Source organism: Thunnus maccoyii, chromosome 10 (assembly GCF_910596095.1).
Source record: "Thunnus maccoyii chromosome 10, fThuMac1.1, whole genome shotgun sequence".
Classification (NCBI taxonomy): domain Eukaryota; kingdom Metazoa; phylum Chordata; class Actinopteri; order Scombriformes; family Scombridae; genus Thunnus; species Thunnus maccoyii.
The window spans coordinates 16,556,211-16,576,031 of record NC_056542.1 but is presented as its reverse complement, the minus strand read 5'-3'; the positions used below and the strand labels follow the sequence as shown (position 1 = coordinate 16,576,031).

At 39.0% G+C, this 19,821-nt stretch overlaps 2 protein-coding genes across 3 annotated transcripts in view; both read left to right on the top strand.

Annotated features, from left to right (window-relative positions):
• Nucleotides 1-12: 12 nt before the first annotated feature.
• Nucleotides 13-8,029, top strand: dbf4 (DBF4 zinc finger). The gene is made up of 13 exons (XM_042424018.1): nucleotides 13-474; nucleotides 658-786; nucleotides 1,294-1,463; nucleotides 2,575-2,778; nucleotides 2,971-3,021; nucleotides 3,130-3,199; nucleotides 3,326-3,402; nucleotides 3,537-3,582; nucleotides 3,891-3,936; nucleotides 4,034-4,159; nucleotides 4,765-4,879; nucleotides 5,520-5,635; nucleotides 5,827-8,029. Exons 2-13 carry the CDS (start codon nucleotides 726-728, stop codon nucleotides 6,662-6,664), a joined length of 1,920 nt encoding a protein of 639 aa, XP_042279952.1. The 5' UTR covers nucleotides 13-474; nucleotides 658-725; the 3' UTR covers nucleotides 6,665-8,029.
• Nucleotides 8,030-9,402: 1,373 nt separating this feature from the next.
• Nucleotides 9,403-19,821, top strand: part of adam22 (ADAM metallopeptidase domain 22) — a 69,560-nt gene continuing 59,141 nt past the window's right edge. For both annotated transcript variants that reach the window (XM_042423942.1, XM_042423941.1), the window contains exons 1-3: nucleotides 9,403-9,714; nucleotides 9,973-10,133; nucleotides 14,136-14,212. In XM_042423942.1, coding sequence (XP_042279876.1) covers nucleotides 9,618-9,714; nucleotides 9,973-10,133; nucleotides 14,136-14,212 — 335 coding nt within the window. In that variant the 5' untranslated portion in view covers nucleotides 9,403-9,617. The remainder of the gene's footprint in view (nucleotides 9,715-9,972; nucleotides 10,134-14,135; nucleotides 14,213-19,821) is intronic.

Sequence of the window (19,821 nt, the reverse complement as noted above, 5' to 3'; positions counted from 1 at the left end):
GTTTACCTATTTCCGGTGTTGCCAGGTTTTGTTTCAGTAAAGCCTCACTACTGTTCAGTTTCTCGGAAGCACGAAGAGGACAATAATAGGGCTAGTCATTGAATACCAGAGTATGTTAAAGACTAAAAGACTGAATGTACGAATGTGATGATAAAACTGCTGTAAGCGAAAGTCGGGAACCTTTTGAAACGTTTAGTGGTTACATGTCCTGAAAGTGTCAAACATGGCAACCTAGACTTTCTTCACCATTGTATTTGAAGCGGGAACGGGAGGTCCTACGAAATACCGAAGTTAAAAGTTTATTACATCGGACTAAACTGTTGTAAAAGCCGCTTACCAGCTGGCAGCCAGTTAACAAACATGCGAATATAGTTGTGGAGCCATCTAAGTTAAATACAAAGGAACAAAACTTTAGCAAAGCAGCTAAGTTAACCGACAAAGCTCTAACGTCCGCTAAGGAAATGAGACTGAACGGTAAGTCACCATTTAAATGTTACTGTCAGTTAACCGTTTAAATATCTGCGGAACAGTAAACACCCAATATTAGCTAACTAACGTCACACTCTCCGTCCAATACTATCGATACTGTTATTTTTGTTTCAGTCTTTGTTTTCTTAACAGCTATTTTGTAAATACTTTTTCTTTATTTACACACAGCGGACAGACATGGACTGACTGGGGTATGTTGACTCAAGACAAGAAGGCAAGAAAAAACTATTTTCTCAATGAAAGAGAATAAAATGAAGCCAAAACGCATCCAGAGGCATACCGGACCCAGCTGGCAAGGTAATGTTATTGTTTATTATATACCAACAGGGTATTTGTTATTATCAATCCTCAGCTACAGGCTACACTAATGAATAAAGGAAGCTTTATTGATCCTTACAAATTCACTTGTTACAGCCGCTCAAAATTACTACTAACTAACAAATTAATCGACTAATCATTGTAGGTCTAATACAATATTAAGCCAACAGAGTAGGGTACTTTATGTGTAATTTTAAATGTAATAGGTTTAACAGTTTCTGTGTAAAAGTGAATCATTTATAAAGAGTTTAACGTTTCTTATTTTAACCAGCAGCTGAAAAAAACATAAGCAATTGATGAAAAGCAGTCAACTATTTGCATTGCAGAAGCCTTATCTATTGAAAGTTGTGCATTTGACTTGATAAACGACTAATTAATCAGATAGTAAAATGAATGGATTAATGTGCTGTTGATGAGCAAGTAGATTAACCCTTGGAATTGATCATCTCTCATTCTCATTCTGTGACTTTATTGATTGTCTTTCAGGAAAAGGTGGCACTAGTGGCGACAAGACAACACTGACCCAGGCGACGGCAGCAGTGCGTGTCCACCATCAGTCCCAAGTCAAACCTTTTGCTGGGAAAGTATTTTACCTTGACCTGCCATCAAACAGGATAGTAGAGAAACTGGAGAGCGACATCAAAGAGCTCGGAGGGGTGAGACAAAAACTGGCTCATTTTTTGTCTGGCAGAAAGCTTAAAATCATTGTCATTTCTCATGTGACAAAACACATCTATGATTAAGACATTTAGTTTGGAGACAGTTATTCATAACACACAATGTTGTCATAATTTTTGCTCACTAATTTTTGCTCAGCCCTGCAGATTTCATCAGGCTTAACCTCCCCCATTGCTTTCTTATTTGCATTTGATATCTGACTCTTTTGTTTCCTAGCATTGTGTTATGTTATGTAGAGGCTGCCACAAACAAGCTCTTGAACTATGCTGATTCTCTATCTTCATTATGATGTAGAATAAAACGGCTGGGTATTGTTTGAAATTTTACAATATTGGTGCCAATACGATATCTGAGTTTTAATACTGATACCTTAGTTTTGGTACCTTATTTTATCAAATAAAATGTAATTTTCCATTTGACAAAACAAGCGTTAAATGTTGGCACAAAACACAAGCAGCCCTACAAGAACTTTGCCTGCATAAAATAGTCTAAAATTTCGACACAAATCTGAAACTATCTGATTAAAGAATAAGTGAAGATTATACATCTTAATAGACATTCAATGCCAGCTTTTTGTACATGACAGTTATTCTCTATGCTATGGACTAGGGCTGATACTAACGATTATTTTTATTATTAATGATCTTTTCTCGATTAATCAATTAGTTGTTTGGTCCATAAACTGTTGACCGCTGTTTCCCAGAGGCCAAGCATACATCCTCAAAATTGTTGTTTTTTCCCAACCAACAGTCCACAATCCAAAGATATTCAGTTTATTATCTTAGAGGACTTAAGAAACCAGAAAATATTCACATTTGAGAAGCCGGAACAAGAGAATTTGGACGTTGTTTTTCCTAAAAAATGATTAATAGATATCAAAATAGTTGGTGTTTAATTTAATAGTTGGCGACTAATTGATTAATCGACTAATTGTTGCAGCTCTACTATGGACACATTTTGTTTAGTATCAAAAATGGATTTAGGTTGGATATCCAGACTGTTAACATACTTTATACTATCATACTACCATAAAGGTCTCTGTGACTTTCCCATAAACCTCATCTAATTTTTCTTTTTTCTGCCATCCAGACTGTTGAGAAGTTCTTCAGCAAGGAAATAAAGTATCTGGTATCCAACAAGAGGGAAGCTAGATATGTGCAGTGCCTCAGGCAGGACTCGCCGGTCCCCAGTCCGGAATCCGGACAGAGTTCACCTCACCCTCGCTCAAACCCTCACCGGCCTGGGAGCCATGGGGACAACATCAAAAGCCGGTCTCAGGGCCAGACAGACACAGTGAGTTCACTTTCATTGTTTCATTAACCATGTTGCAGATGATCTTTTTAGGTCTTGCCAATGCTCTTTCCTTTCTAGATCATTTTATTAGTGATCCATATCATAAATGTTCATGAAATTATTGTCTTTCTTCTTTGCCAGCTGTTTTTTGAGAGAATGTCCTTTTATATTTTTGATTGTTTTACTTTACAGTTTGTCACAAGCCGGGGGAAGTCTTTGGTGGAGAGAGTGGTGAAAGAGCAGGTTTGTTAAGTCAACACTAATGAGTTTACTAAGGCACTCCACATTTAAATGGTATTCTTTAAAGACCCCTTTGCTTTTCTGTGCTAATAGACACTTGTTTGTTTTTAGGAGAGGGTACAAATGAACAAGATCCTGTCAAATGCTTTGGAGTGGGGTGTGAAAATTCTCTACATAGATGGTATGTTTCCATTTTGCTAAAATACATCAGCTATTATTTGCACTGTGTGACTTTGTTCTGTGTACGAGATGGTGCTAATTTTGTTTTGACCTAGTTTTTAAAAAAAAAACTATATGGTGCTTTCAGATGTCATGGCATATGTTCAGAAGAAAAAAAAGACCATTAGCGGCGAGTGTCCTGTCACCACTGCTGTCAAATCAAATGTAAGTTTACGAGTCCAAAATCTTTAACATCTTTTGTTTAAAAATGTTAGATTTTGGGGATTATTATCTTAACCATTATTGATTTAACATTATTATATTGTGTTTTTTAATACTTATTTTGCTCTTCTTTACAGGTCAAAACTGAGCCAGCAACAAAGCAAAGCTTTCAGAAATGCAAAGGTAACGATCTTGTATAGGAGCTGCAATAACTACACAGTCAGTTTTTTATTTCCAGGCATAAATGTTGTCTACTGTTCTTGATGCTTTGTCTACGTGCCCTAGTAGTCGAATGGTTACTGTGCATGACATATAACTGTAATGTCCCTGGTTCGACTCCAGTCAGGGACCTTTGTCGTACCATACCATATCATACCATCTCTCTCCCCTTGTTTCATGTATGCTACTCCACGGCCCACTATCCAATGAAGGCAAAAATGCCAAAAATAAATGAATTTGATTATAATGTTTTGTTTTGTTTTTTTTTGCAGGAGGCCGCATCAGTAAACCATTTGTCAAGGTTGAAGATTCAAGCAGGTAAGAGACAGTATAAAAGAGGCTGACGTCCACTTACTGTCTTTAAATTATTTATATCCATAGACTATAATATGGATGTTTCTTTCCCTCTCCTCAGACACTACCGTCCAATCTACCTCAACATGTCAAACATGCCTGAGTTAAACCTGAAGACGGTTCCTCCTTGCAGTCCCTTCTGTTTTGAGGATAAAGATCATCCAGGGAACAGACAGCGGGGATACAGGTATGGTGGCTCTCTCTGCTTTGCCTTGTGGATAATACATTATGTCACACTTATACAAGGGCTGCTTAAAACAAAAAACAACTCTTCTTCTACCTCAAAAATGTCACATTTTAACCCCCTGGAATATCCCACCTAACCTTCCTCTTAAGGAGCTTCAAAACTAGTTCAACTAACTAAACTCTCCAAATTTTTTAATTATTAAAAAAAAACTGCATCTGTTATTCTTTTCATGATATCTGTTCTCAATTAATGGTGTTGTCTTGTTTTTAATTCACATCTTGTGGTGAGATAACTAACTTACTAACACATTTTTTCCACACTGTTCAAAAACAATGTATTCTTCGTAAATGACTGTGCTTTGTTTGATTTTATACACATTAATCTCTAATTCAGTCTGACATATTTGGTATCTCATGAAATGTCGGGTTCTTGAGTAGAATTTAAAGTTCTGTGGGTTCGAAAAGCGCTTGTCTACACAATTTGAGCTGGTATTTCCGCTGAGGGGTCCATGGTTCATCGAGCTTGAATGAAAATTTGAAATGCAAACTGTTTTCATCTCGGTTTTGATTTTATTTGTTCCACCTCCTGGGTTCCTCCGATAACAGAGGCGCGAAAGCCTCAGCCAGTGAAGAGAGAGCACACGGCCGAAAGAAGAACAAAGACAAGAAACGAGGCGGCTACTGCGAGTGCTGCATGATCAAATATGAAAACCTGACAACAGTAAGTCTTCATATTTGTAGGTGTGAAAACTGTTAATACAATACTTTGCCAATAATACAATAATCTATGGCAAAAGCACCTATATGTGATTCAGATTATGTCTATTTAAACAAGAAAACTACAGAGCTTTCTAACATATTAAATAATTAGTCTTTTTATAGGTGTCTTCATTTATTTTGAAAGACTACACAGGAGGCTTTTCAATTTACCATAATAGTAATTTTGATCTCAGCACAATTAAAAATTAGAACAAGTTAACAAAGAACTGATGTTCTGATATTAAACTAATGTTTTAAATGTGTGAAAGGTAAACTGAGTCATACAAATCAAAAAAACTAGAAAAGCACCAAGCGTGTCTCTCAGCATCTGTCTCTTGAGTTTGACACAAGCTGAACATGATGCCTGATAAACTCAGTGTTTAAATTTAATCATGAAAATGTTGCTCATAGTGAATGTTGTCTGATTTTATTTATTTGCTGTGAACAGTTTAACATGTGGCAGAAGGTTACATAAGGGAGAATATTTTTCTATAGCAGCTTGTGTGGTGGAGAAAATGGTGTGGTCTCTGGCCTCCACTGGACAGCTGTTATTGTCAATAATTTAACTGTTTTTGTTTTATTTTTATTTATTTTTTATTCAGCATCTAAAGAGTGATCGTCACAAGGCGTTCTCCAAGAGTAAGGAGTACTTTGTGGTGGACAGACTGGTTTCAACCATGCACTGCAACTTCATCCACATCAAAAGTAAAGATAAAAGGTAATTTTACAAAGTTCTTGTTCTTATTCCTTTGAAACCTCTGATATAAGTACATCTTCACAATAAAATAAATACATATAAATCTAATGTTTCTTCACCAAAGTTGTTTTAATGTATCTTGATCTGTTATCACTTTTTTCCAGCTTTCTACTCCACTCAACTCATCACATATTTTTCTTTGTTCCCATTAGACCAAAGTGCAGTGTTTCCTCTGTTCTGATTGCTCCTGGACCATGTGGGAAAACTGAGCTAAGGCACAGGGGAGATCTCGATACCACAGAGACTATTAAAGAGGAGCAACACCAAACTGTCGACGGACGACATGGGGAATCTTATTCAGGACACGCTTTAAAAATCAGTTCACTTCCTGGTTCTGCTCCTCTGATTCAGAGAGAGAACGACAGGAGCAACGTTTTCACTTCGCCAGACAGATCCAAGCACAAATCTCTTGCACGTAAACAACTGAGCAGACAGAATTCTTTGACTTCTTGCACTCAAAAAGCTGAGCAGTCTGACATTCCTCAGGAAAAGATGGAAACGGCTCCCTCTAGAGGTGAATGTTTTGCCTCTTTTCCCTCCAGAGTCACTCAGATTGACCCAGAGAGCCAAATATCTCAAACAGACATGAACAGCCCAACCTCACACGCTCATAATATTAACGGACAGAACGAATTACCCTTAGGATGCCTTAATGATACGACAAATCAACAAGAACAGTCTGATAAGAACAAGGATTCTTTACTGTTTGAGGCTTTCCAGAAGGGAAACATATTCTCTGAGAAAATGACCGGAAACAACCTCTCAGAGAGCGAAGGAAGAAGCCTTCCCACGCAAAGCTGCTCTCCAGTCCGGAAAATACAGAGGAGGGTGAGAGTCTATAAACGCAAAAGACGGAAATTGGACACACATGTTATGTGTCAAGATAGTGAAAAACCAAATGACATTCGTGATGACTCCATGCTGAAGCTTTGGGAGCTTTTCCAGTCAAGTGATGACATGGACATGGAGTTTCTGGGGTTTGAGGACTAGGAAGGAACTGAAGGGATAAACTGGATCATTATTGTCTTTCCAACACTTTAACCAAGCGGAGACAGAATGAACCACATTGGCTTATTTGAGATGTAAGGCAGCTGTTCTGTTTATGTGCTGTAGCTTTTTGTTTATAACAGAACAAGATGTAAAACTTGAAAGGGATAAAATATATGTCAACATTATAATTATCATTACAGTGGCTATAAAATGTACACTTTATGACATTTTGCACTTTTTCCACGTTGTAAAATTTAGTAGAAAATTTAACAATTTTATTTGGCCTTTTTAAGTATGAACTCAACACAAAGAACCATCAAAATGGAGTGAAAATTTATTCAAAACTATAATATCAATGATACTGTAAAATTAATGTACAAAATTTGGAGTCTTGTACAATCTCGGCTGTCTCGAAGCTTTAAAATCCCTCTTTAACTCATCCTCTCTTTACCTATTTTCTTTGTGATAACATTTGTTTCCATAACATGTACATTCAGTTTAAATAGAAATGTCCACTATTTACTTACTTTAGATTGTCTCAAGGCTGAAATCAACATAGAATTTATTCTGACGTGTTAGACAGAAGAAATTGTGAACACTTTTTTGTCTTAACTGATGTAATTTACAGCAGAAATTAATGTAAAAATGCACAGTAAGTTCAGCCTTTAAAATTTGAACATGCAACAGTTAATGCACATTGGTTCAAGGGAAAACGTTCTTTGAGACTCTGTGAACTGGGATAAAATCCTGCCCATAGATGATACTGCTGTATTGATCTATTGGATCTTCAATCTGACAATACCAACAAAATATATTTTTAAACAAATGAGTAAAATGTCACAGGGTTGAACACATTTTATTGCCACTAAAACTGTTTTGTTTACATTGTTGTTCACAGTCTCAGCACGCCGTCTTTTCACAAAACTGGACTTTTTTCATTTAAAGCTGCAGCAGTGACAACATACACGTTAATCTAAGGAAGGTAGACTTGTATCTTCCCAGACTTCGTAAACTGATTGTATTTGTACTATAAAATACATCTTTAGGTCGCAGATTTATTTTCATTTGACCTGCAGGTTGGATGTGTGGTACTTGACATTATTTGTGACATTTTAGGATTCTTCCTAAGTGCTGCACTTTTCAGGACCTGCCCTCATGTGCTTTTTCTGATGCATTAGTTCAGCCTCTCCCGTTTCCCTGCATTTAGTGCATTAGCATAGTACCCTTGTTCTTCTGCACTGCTCGCAAATGGATGTACTGGGTCAAATGGGAGGCTGTGCCACTGGCATTAAGAAAAAGACACAAGCAACCATGTGTTCAACGGTACAAGAACAGCAATGCTGCAAATAAAAAGGCTAAAACCAATACTGAGTGCAAACATAATCGTTGTTCTTGCCCCTCTCATACTGATTAGAACCTGCAGCCACTGGGCTTTATGATTATACTGCACAAACTGAGAAAATACCTCTTACATACTACACCTGCCAACCATGAACACACTAAAGATATATTCTAACTTAAAGACTGGTTTGTCCATCCACCTACTGATCAATACCTGATTATCTTGCATTGGATCACAGGGTGTGAGAGGTGTCACACCCTCTGGACAGGTCTCCAGTCTGTCACAGGGCTAATACATAAGGACAGACAACCATTCACACTCACATGCACACCAGAAGGAAACCCATACAGACACAAGGAGAAAATCAAAACTCCACATAGAAATGCTCACTGTTATAAATGTTAGTGACTCTTACTCATATTTGTCTACACACCAACTTCTTAAAAACACAAAAATGTGAGTTCATTTCTCCTTTTTACAGTAAGATGTTTTGAACAAACAAATGAAAAAACAAACAAAAAGACAGCGCGCCTGTTATGACATTAACTGGCTCTAAAATATTCAGACTTTATGTAACATTGTGCCAGATTGTGTTGAACTCTCGCCCCTGAGCCATATCAGCTCCTTGAGTAAACAATCATTATGTCTGGTAAAAAAAAAAAAAAAAATTCTCATCAACTCATTAAAACTGGAAGATTTAATGAGTTGATGACTTGCATAAACACTGGCATGTGGTTAAATAACACAGATCTTGTTGATGCCATCAACAGTTTATGGGGTTTTATGGACAAAGGAACAAATTGCACATGAAAGCCAAAGATATGAAAAAGAGACCTCATGTTGATGAGAAACAGCACAATAAACAGTTCACATGGTGCACTTCAGAGATAAATCTTGTATTGTTGCAGTACAAATAAGGGAATAAACAATTGTTGTTTATAGAAATAACACTAACACACACATAATTCTCACATTTCCCATCATCCTTAAGGGGCAAACCTGGCTTTTTTGGAGACCTGAGAAATGACTGAGTGAGTCATGACGATAATAACAGGCAGAATTGGGCAGGGATGGCGCCCCTGCAGTAATTTAACATGGAGGGACGTGCAGAAGGCGGGCTTTGATGTCGGTCCAGTCGGCAGAAGGCCGGGCCCGCAGCTTTTCTCCATCCCGTCTCTACTGCTGCTCATATTTATGCATTAGGCGTTTCTGCAGTGAGCCGCTGGTTATTGATGTGTTTTAAGGAGGTGTCCCCACTCCTCTCCTCCCCTCCATCCATCCATCCCTCCCTCCTCTCTCTCTCTCTCTCTCTCTCTCTCTCTCTCTCTCTCTCTCTCTCTCTCTCTCTCTCTCTCTCTCTCTCTCTCTCTCTCTCCTCCCTGCCTCCTCCGTGCTGCTGATCCGCGGGGTCTCTGTGCGCTCAGACGCGCTTGGCGTTCAGACTCATAAGGACCCCGATGGCCCCCAACCAGAGGGACTGCGTTAACCAGACGACCATCCCCGGCTCCAAGCTCCCCTAGCGAAGGCAGGACCCTGCGATCCTGCTCCCGGAATACCGCATTGTTTTATAATTTCCATCGACAGAGAGAGAGAGAGAGAGAGAGAAAGGTGATGATGCTGATGATGCGCCCGCGATGGTGGATTTCCCTTTTGTGCGTCTATGGATTGATGCACGTCGGTCACCCGAGCAGTCCTAATTTCCGGAATGGTAACTGATGCTATTTTAGATATTACATTTATTATTATCGCGCAAATAAAGAGTTAAATCATAATAAATAGGCCTGTGTTTATATTTGTGTATCATACCCTCGGCTACTTCATGATTTATCTCTAAAATATGCATGCAGCCTATAGCTGTTTCATGTCATCAAAGGAAAAAGGACCGATCGACGTCTCAGATGGCGGTGTTTTGTGATGAACGGAGGGACCGGCGGGTAATGAAATCGGTGTTTTCCTCTCTGTGCAGGAGACGCCTTGTCGAGCTTGAAGGCTCTTCGTGATGCGGGAAGGTTCGTCGGGAAGGAGGACACGGTGCCTGTCCGCCTGCTCTACAGCAGACACAACCACAGCCAGACCACAGAGGATGAGCTCAGCACCAGAGTTAAAGCCAACTCCGGATCCACACAGGTACACGGTGTTTTCAGTGTTGTCAGGACGGATGGACGGATGGATGGGTGGAGGAGGGACTACTGTATAGCCTACACAGAGGCTGATAGATGCCTTCAGGAGACATCTCTACTGTATGTTTCCACCTTGTTTATGTTTGCGTTGATTCATCTCCTCCTCTGCTCTTGTCCTCAGAGGGGAAATGAATAATTAGTTAATTACCAGCAAAACAGAAAAAGCTTGAACCATTTAGGCTGGAGCAGGCCGCACTAACTAATTAGACTGTCTGCAGGTGCTATATGGGTCATCACTGCCTTCACATGCAAGAAGAGACTACTCTGCCTTTAAACTGAAATATTCAGCTTAGTGAAATAACCTCTGTTGCTCTTGATTACACTGTACATTTAAAATCATTATCTAGTCATCTGGCTAATGTGGATCAGGATAATTAATAATTAAGTGATAACTTCATTCCTCCAAGAAACATCTTGTCTGTCGAGCTGGGTTTCTGTCCCAGCAGCTGTCTCACCTACAAGCTTATATCAGATCCCATTAAGAAAAATTGCTCACTTTCTTCATGAATGAAAGTGGTCAGAGGCTAACTGACTGATGCATTGGAATGGACGATATGAACCGCAGATTACAGCGTATCACAAACATATCGGTATCTATGATAAGTAAATTGCAAAATAGAAATGCCAAAGGTGTTTTTAAATAGGACGTATCATGCACATTTACATGTCTATATTTTTATTCTGGGACTCTGCTGGAATATCTTTGCATGATTTACAGTTCAAAAAAACTCCTTATTTATCTTGGCTCTTTATACAGCCCCTCAGTTCAGCCTCTGCCTGAAACAGGCAGTTTTAGCTCCTATATCTTTATGACCCCCCTCTGCCAATGAACCCACTCTGTTCTGATTGGTTAGCCCCTGGACGCAGCCCCTCCACAGCGATGGCTCTGGAGGCTACGTCAACAAACAGTAGTAGGAGGATTTCACTTCTTTTTCTTGTTCTTTGCTCAAAATGTCAGCTTCTCAAATACATCTGTACATATTCGAGCCCGAATCTAATCCAGAATATGCGAGTGGACAACGTGAACATTAGCATTAGCAACAAAGGCTACGAAACGGATGGCTGTTTGTGGGCATGTGCAATCGATCTGACGTCATTTCGATGGGGAAGTAGACATTACTTTGCAAATGAAGCATTCTGAGCAGGCTGAAGCCCTGGCTTTCGACTTTTAGGGAACATTTTTATGTACATTCACTTCAAAAAGCATGAGGTTATATATCACTGTTACACAGTTGTCCACCAGAGAGCACTGACAAGTTTATGTTTGTTTCTTCTAGCTCAACACATATGGTCGCAATTCTTAAACAACCAAATTTCAGGAATCCTCATTAAAAATGTTGGTTTATTTTATGTTTATGTCAAAAAAAAAACTCAGCTCAGCTAATATATCATAATTGTATTCTGTTAACTTTCCAATATCAAAATATTGGCCTCAAAATCACAGCATCATTCAGGCTCTATTAGCTGCAGATTTGCTCCAATAATCTGCAGGAAATGTGTCCTGGAGAGACCCCAAAAACAATAAATAAATGTATAAATTATAATAAATGCATGGATGACTTTACAGTTAATACATATTATTTTGTAGACTAGAGTAATAGTGTAGTAGGTAAAGTAGGATTTATATGGTTTAAACTTGTTTCACAGTATGCTTGGACTTGATCATCCACATCTGTCATCTAACAGACTTATACAGAAAGCTGTTGGTAGTTATCAGAAACACATGGGCACAACAATATAGTTTGGCAAGAAAGCCTACAAGAGCCATTTGGCTGTAGCGTCTGTGATAACTGATACAGTTCCACAATAATCATAATCACTGTAACTGTGTTCCCTGACTCAGTTCAGTGAAGCAGCATGTCTGCTGGGTTCATTTCAAGGGATGAGTCAATTAGCATTGTGCAAACCTGTCATGCGTTTTTAATTTGTGCGGCTTAGGCTTGTGTAGGCTAGCCTATTCAGGGCCCAGAGACTGGAGAGGGCTACAGATGGTAGCAGGCAGGGAGGTGTTAACCCTTTGTCTCTCTCACACCTCAGAGCTGCAGCCCGATGGGTAAACAAGCTAATAGGAGCCATCTGCCATCAGATACGATTTTAATATTTTCCTTTTGAAGCTGATACTAATCTCCATCACAGGTTTGTCACATGACACACTTTCCGTTAACTGGATTTTCTGCAGTGATGGTGAATGTTACAGTTGTTTTTGCTTTATAGATATAATCTTGATTTGCTCCGACGATGATGCCTAAAGGATCGATTTTTTCCATGATTCATTTCCCTTCACTGGAGCCAGTTAGGATGAGCATGCACCTCTCGTGTTTACACTCAAGGAGATGCATTAACTCAGTCTGATAAACGCAGGATAATTGTGTCCACTGATGGTTATTGAAATACTTGGCATACAAGGATTCAGCAACGGTCTCAAGTGATAAAACATGCGTCGCAAGTGAGCAGTAGATCCAGGATAGGAGGAGGAGACAGGCGATAGCATCCTTGATTTGATTTGCGTTCTGAGTCTCTTCTTATTCTCCGGAGAGTTGAAACTGCTCTGCAATCGTCCGTGATGTCACTCGAACGAAGTTTGATCAGTTATTGGCTGTTTTTAGATCAACAGCCTAAAAACAAACCTGTCAAATAGTTCTGAAAATGTGTGACACACAGGAAGTTATTTATAGGCTTCTGTTGCATCGCCTATTTCAGTCTCAGACACAAACAGCTACACCGCTGAATGAGCAGTTGGGAGTTCAGCAAAGTAGTCATGTTGTTGTGGTGGAAAAACAAACGCTTCAAGTGGAATCAGTCTGTGTGTGTGTTGGTTTGTATGTTTGTGTGCTGCCTGTGTGTTTGTGTGTGTGTGCAGTGCTTTGACAGTCATACTTGGACAGTCATGAGTGGAAAATCAGGCCTGCTGTAAATCAGAAATCAATGTAAGAAGAGTCGGCGGTGGTCTCAGTCAAGCTGGGATGTGCTTTCATTAAACACAATTACTGGTACCTCCTCCCATCACGCATCCAATCCACCTGATTAGATATCAAGAGAAGTGTGCCATGGAAAGGGATTGCCCTTTATATGTGCGCACACACCCACACACCCTCATGCCCACTCATATATGCATTGAACAGGCTCACTCCTACAAACAATAGAGTCTCTGGTCACGAGGGACCTCATGGGCTAAGGTCGTCCTTGGGTGAGCACAGGGCCACCTCCTCAAACAGAAATAAAAAAAACAGACACACACACACACCCCTCCTCCCCTTATTGTCATGCAGTGTCCGGTCTGTAATGAAGCCCCTGGGCCGAGCCTGGGGGAAGGTGAGCTCCGGCTCTGGGACTCCCCTGGATCTGCACAGGAATGATTGTAGGGAGTTCTCATTGACCCGAGGGTTTGTAATGAAGCATGTACCATATGTGTCCAGCGCTGGGAATGAATCAGACCCTCCTCCAGCCAAATCAATCACACACAGTACAAGTCAGAGAAGAAGATGTGTGTATTTGTGAACATATGTATAATTTCTGGGAGGCAAAAACATGGTAACTCCGGTATGGGTTGAGAAAATTTAATGACTCTTTTGTTTTGTTTAATTAATGTAAAAACAATCCATTTTTGTCTTATTTATTGCAAAATTGGAATTTCAGAGATGCTAGGTTTTCACAAAATAAATGCAATATAATATTCACATGCTTGTTCACGTCATGTGTGGACGACGATGAACTATATTGTTGATTTTTATCAAAAGCATCGCCGAAATTCAAATTCACATGAAGAAGACATCATGACAGCTTAATGAAAACTGCCTGATTCTTACTACTGATTGATGCTGAAAAAGACAATGAGGCCATCCATCAATGCAGATGAGAATTGATGCCTGCATATGATAATTCATTGATCCATGAATATGTTAATGGCTTTCTTTATTTTAACTTAATAGCCTGTCTTCTTCTTTTTCAGGTGAACCATGTGGCTCAAGCAAGCTTTCAAGTTGACGCTTTTGGTCGAACATTCGTCTTGGATGTGGAATTGAATCAGTGAGTATTCACATGTTAATGCTATTTATCTCTCTGTCTGTAGGTTGATGTGTAGCCATATTTCTAAACTTTCTTATTAAAGGATAAGGCTGGCTGTGCCGTAGACCTCCATTGTTGTCCAAAATTAAATACACGTCAGTGAGCCACACCGTTGCACTGGGTGACATGTTTCTTCACCCTGAAGACAATAGCTACCGTAGTTTGTTTAGAAATGGCTCCAAAGACTGATAATGGTGATCACATTTTCACTCTCAAGAGAGAAGTTCTTTGTATGGCATGGGCAGGAACACGGTTCTTGTACTGAAGTCCTTTGAGAACTTTACAGTGTAGCACAAAATCAAGAGGTTGTGATATGTAGCACAACAAGCTAGCAAAGCTCTGTTAACAGAACCGTGTTTCTCGCCCATGCTCAGTGGCGTCTGCCATACAAGAAACTGCTCTCCCGATAGTTACAATCTTATTGCTGTTATTACTCTTTGGAGCCATTTCTAAACAAACTACCGCAGCCATTGCTTTCATGGTGAAGGAACATGTCACCCAGTGGCTCATTGACATGTTTTTAATAGTTTTCACATTCTTCACATTTTATAATACTTGTAATTAGGATCAGTTCATTGTTAGTTTGACTCTGCACATGAGATTTGTTGACATTAAGAAAAATATAGATGATCGCCATCCTTTTCCTTTAATCTTGCTATGGTACCTGTCAACCACACTAGTGTTTTGTGTAAATGAATGTGTGAGTTATTTCTAAATTTTCATGCATTACTTTAATATTAACGGTGCTTGTTGAAATGATCTCAGCAGGAGTCACAAGTCATTCTCTCTGGCCTCAACAGCACTTTAGTAGAAATTATGTGAAAGTAGTTAAAAGTCAATCTATAGGCACATATTGCTCGTTAAACTAATGTTGACTCCAGTGTTTTAACTGAAGTTGGTCATCATTTTACTGCTGGACATATTTTCCTGCCCTCTCCTGTGCTGTTTATTGCCTGTTTTTGGGAATGGACATAAATATCTCATGTTGGTGTGTGCTGAAGTGGGCCATTGTATGAATGAATGTATATGTATCCGTGTGTGTATTGCAGCAGGTCAGTTATTGTGTATGTGTGTGTGATTTAGAGGTTCCATCATAATAGGAAGTGATTTACGGTAAAGGCTGGAGCATTGCCCTGTCAGACACTGATATTGATCACAGCACTGCTGATGGAAAGCAAGCTACCCTCTCTGCTTATTTTCCTCTCTCCCTCCTACTTTGTTCCTCTCTTTCTGCCTCTACCTCGTTTAAAAATCTACCATTTATATTTCTTCTTCTCTAAACCTTTTCCTGTAATCTTGTTTCATTTCTGTTTCGCTCTGTCACTCTTTGAGACCATGGCTTGTTTTTATCATTTACTGCAAAAACAGAAAGCCTGCAAACTTGTCACACACATACACACACACACATACACACACACACAATGATGCTGCCTGCTCATCACAGCAGAAATCCCTCCCCTACTGAGTAAAACATTACATCACAGGAATTCCCAAGTTTAGAGGATATTTTTCTGTAACGCCTGTAGGTCACCGCATGATGCATGGGCCAGTCATCGATATAAATGTGTCATACGCACATAGACACATGCATAAAACACAGACACAGACACACACACACATTCATCAGCGCTTGATTTGATGCAGAGTCATTATTCATCTGTGTGACATAGTGTTCTTACAGCGTCCTTCTACATCATTTCTTAACTGGATGTGGTGGAGAAAATCCATCACAATATCGGCTGAGGGGAAACACTTAAGTGAAATCCCGTTTTAAGCTCAACCGAGAGTGAATGAGGCTCCAACCAGGCAGCTCTGGGCAACAGTTTGACATGTGTGGCTCTGAATAAGAATGAGAGACTCAGACCTGTGCAGTAGAGCATTCTGCTGTGTGACGTTTATCTGTTTTCTCTAAAAATCCTTGTACTATGTGTAGAGCAGAAACTATTAGTCGATTAAGTGATAAGCCAGTAGAAAGAGAAAAGTAGTTAGCGCCAATTTCAATTAATCGTTCATTAGTTCAAAGTATTTTGTGTCACAAACACAAATTTAAAATATTCCCCAGTTCCAGCTTCTCAATTGTGATGAATTGCTGCTTATATTTATGTTATTTGATAGTAAACTGAATATTTTTAGGTTATTTACTGTTGATGACATCACCTTGAGCTTTATGAAATGGGTGCTTTTTACTATTCTCAAACATTTTATAAGCTAAACTGTTTAATGCTGAATTGATTAGTCAATTGGCAGAAATTTAATTGCCATCTTTGTGATAATTAATGTGAAATGTGAAGATTTGCTGATTTTCTTGGTGTTGTATCATTGTGAATTGAATTATTTTGAATTTTGGATCATTGGTTAGAAAAAAAAAACTGTGAGAAAAAAGCTGCAGGAAACTGTGATGGACATTTTTCATTATGTTCTGACATCTAATAGACTGAGTGGTTTATTGAAAAAATAATGAATAATAATGACAATAACAATGTAGTGACTGATGTAGTTGTGGGGATGTTTTGTTTTGTCTCACAGGTTGTGACTCTGCATGTGACTGTATTCCTGTCTCTGTCCCAGTCCCAGTTTTCCGTTCCTCATGGCAGCAGGTCTCTAGTTTCCCCCCTCTGTGTCTGATCGAGCACACCCCAGATTCCTCCTCTCGCTGCCCTTCTCTCTCTCCTCTCTGTCCTCCACTAACGCACCCTCTGTGAACCGATCCCCTCCTCGCTTGACAGTCATACCCATTTTGTTTACAGATAGCTTTCATTCCAGACAGAATAAACCCGACTGATGTGTGTGTGGGTGCAGGAGTGGGATGTGTTTTAGCTGAATGGGCAAGCAGTGTTTTTTGGCTCCCAGTAACAAAACCTAGTTCTCACAGTTTGATCAATGAGCGACTCTGCCACTGTGTGTTTAATTGTGGCCATGAGCAAACAAGAGCAGTGTGTTTTTCAGGTTAAGTTGTCGGTCGTGTCTCTTATGCTACAGTACTTCATCATCATCATCATCATCATCATCGTCCTTTTTGCGCAGCCCTTTGATATCTTTGCCTCAAGTCAGTGTTTGAGCCGTACGATGTGAATAATGGGTGAGTAGGGGTTTTGTTTTAAAGTCATATATCTTTTGAATTGGAAGCACATGTGCTTTTTGGACACATGTTGGTTGTTATATGTAGATTTATAGTTTAGTGCTGTTACTTTCAGATGTGAAATATTTACTTGGTTGTTATTATCTTTACATTTTTTTTTATATTTTCACCTGCCATTACATATGACAGGGTTTGTTTTATTGTTATGTATAAGAAAATCTTCATTTTTATATGTTCCTAGACTATTCATTCATTCATTCATTCATTCATTCATTCACTATACCTGATTATCCTGTTCAGGGTCATGGGGGCTGCCTATCCCAGCATGCTCTGCGTGATAGGCAGGGTAAACCCCTGAGAGGTTTCTATTCTAAGACAGAATATGAACAGAGATATTTTGTTTAGACAATTACTGGTATTATGAAATTCACCAAAATTAGCGTGTTGTACACTGACAATAATCAAGTATGTTAAAGTGTGCTTTCGTTGTCAGCTCTGTCATCGTATCGACACGAGCCACCTATCTGAAGTGTGTCTTTAGAGAGGAAGTCAGGAGGGGGTTGGTGGGTCATGGGGTCTTTGTCTTCCTCTCCATCTCAGCGGCTGGCAAATTACCATTCATGGGACTGGAGTGAGCTGAAAATGTGCTCAGGGTTGGGGGGTTGCCTCTTTTTTTTAATCATCCTCAACACACACTCACTCTCTCTCACACACATATCCCCCCCTCTCATTGCCCCCCAAACCCCTACACGCCCACTCTCCATTCAGCCCTGCCCCTACTACCCCCTTACCCCGCCCCTCCCACCTGCTCTCACTGAATAATAGTTGGTGCTGTAAGATTCAAGAGGAGTGTGCACACTCGCGTGAATGTGTGTAATGGCTTCCGCGTCTTGACTGTTGGTTTTAACGTTTGAAGCAATTTGAAGACGTCACACTAGGGTCGGGAAGATATAATCAACATTTCTCTTTATTTTCTGTCAAAAAAACAAAATCGTCAGATTGGTTGGTCGCAGCCCTAAAATGGATGTTCAATACAATAAAACATGTTCCATCAGACAAAATGCTTTATAGACCTATATGTGAAACAAAAATCAATAAGTAGTTTGTGATGACAATTTATAAAAAATTATGCACTATGATGACATCATCACAGTACGATTCCACTAACAATTATTGGAGAATAAATTTGAATGAAATCTCAGTCCTAAATGTTGACTCAGCATGATTCTCTCAGCGACTATATTCATTATTTTTTCATCACATTAATTAGAAAAGCTAGTATTCCACTTCATAAGAAATGTATATATTCAACAACTTTACATAGTTTTTTTTTTTTAATGCAAACACAGACTGGACATTAATATGCAAAACTAGATGGTACTCTGGTCAAAGATGTGGAATTGGGGGGATATAAGTAAAGAAGATAAAATTAATGAATGAACGAAAAGAGGAAGTAGGAGAAAAGGAACAAAAAAGATGGAAGTATTGATGGATAATTAATAACTTTATATCAATGGTTTTGATAATAATAATACTTCAACTTCAGTTTATTTAAAGTGCAAATCACCCAGAGAGTCTCTGTACACTTTACAAGTCAATAAAAACAACAACAAAAGAAAGATATACACACATATACAGGTAATAATGTTAATATTACAACAAGGTTGAAATTAGTCAACAGAGATCATATAGTTGTAACAGGGTTGGGATAGCCACATGTCAAGGACGAATAATAACATAACCAATAATAATAATAAAATAATATAAAGAAAATCATAATGTGCCTCCTCTATCCCTCCGATACTGACCTTCAGAGTGGATGAGAAAACATGAAAGGGAGCAAAAGAAGGGGTGGGAGAGTTTGTGTTTCAGAGTGTAGATATTCATGTATGTAAGTGATGTGTGCAGAATGTGTGTATGGTTTGTGTGTGTTAGTGTCGATGTGTGGTGTTGGTTGTTAGACTAAGAAGACAGTAGTTGGACATATGATGGCAGGAAGTTGATAAGTGGTGATCAAGTTAAATCAAATTTATCTGTCTGTTTTATGGAGACAGTCGGTTTTTTCCATTGAGATATAATCTGCAAGGAAATTTGTCAAATATGTATAGAGTTTCTTGATTTTCAGTTAATTGGGATTGTTTTCTTGGCAATAGTTAGAACAAGGAGGAGTACACACTTTGTTGATTCATCTAGGGTGATTGATTATGAGTGACTGCTTGCCGAAACAGTTTCATCTGTGTGCAGCTCCAGGTGTCATGGATGTAGTTGTCACAGGTGTCCTGAGGGTATTGTAACCAGATTTCAGATTTAGTGAATCCAATTTTTAAAACCTTACACCCATTGAGATGAACTCTGTGAATGACTTTATATTTGTGATAAGTTGCATTTTTGCATGTTTTTTTTACTCTGTGAGGAAAATATTCTTGCTTATTTCAGTCCAGAAGTCAGTGCTGTTAGTGATAGACATGTTCCCATGTTATCATTGGTAATG

Coding starts and splice junctions, on each gene's coding strand:
- dbf4 (XM_042424018.1), top strand. CDS start 726: ATGAAAGAGAATAAAATGAAGCCAAAACGCATCCAGAGGCATACCGGA. Junction 3,200..3,325: donor GAAAATTCTCTACATAGATG/GTATGTTTCCAT, acceptor TGGTGCTTTCAG/ATGTCATGGCATATGTTCAG. Junction 3,583..3,890: donor AAGCTTTCAGAAATGCAAAG/GTAACGATCTTG, acceptor TTTTTTTTGCAG/GAGGCCGCATCAGTAAACCA.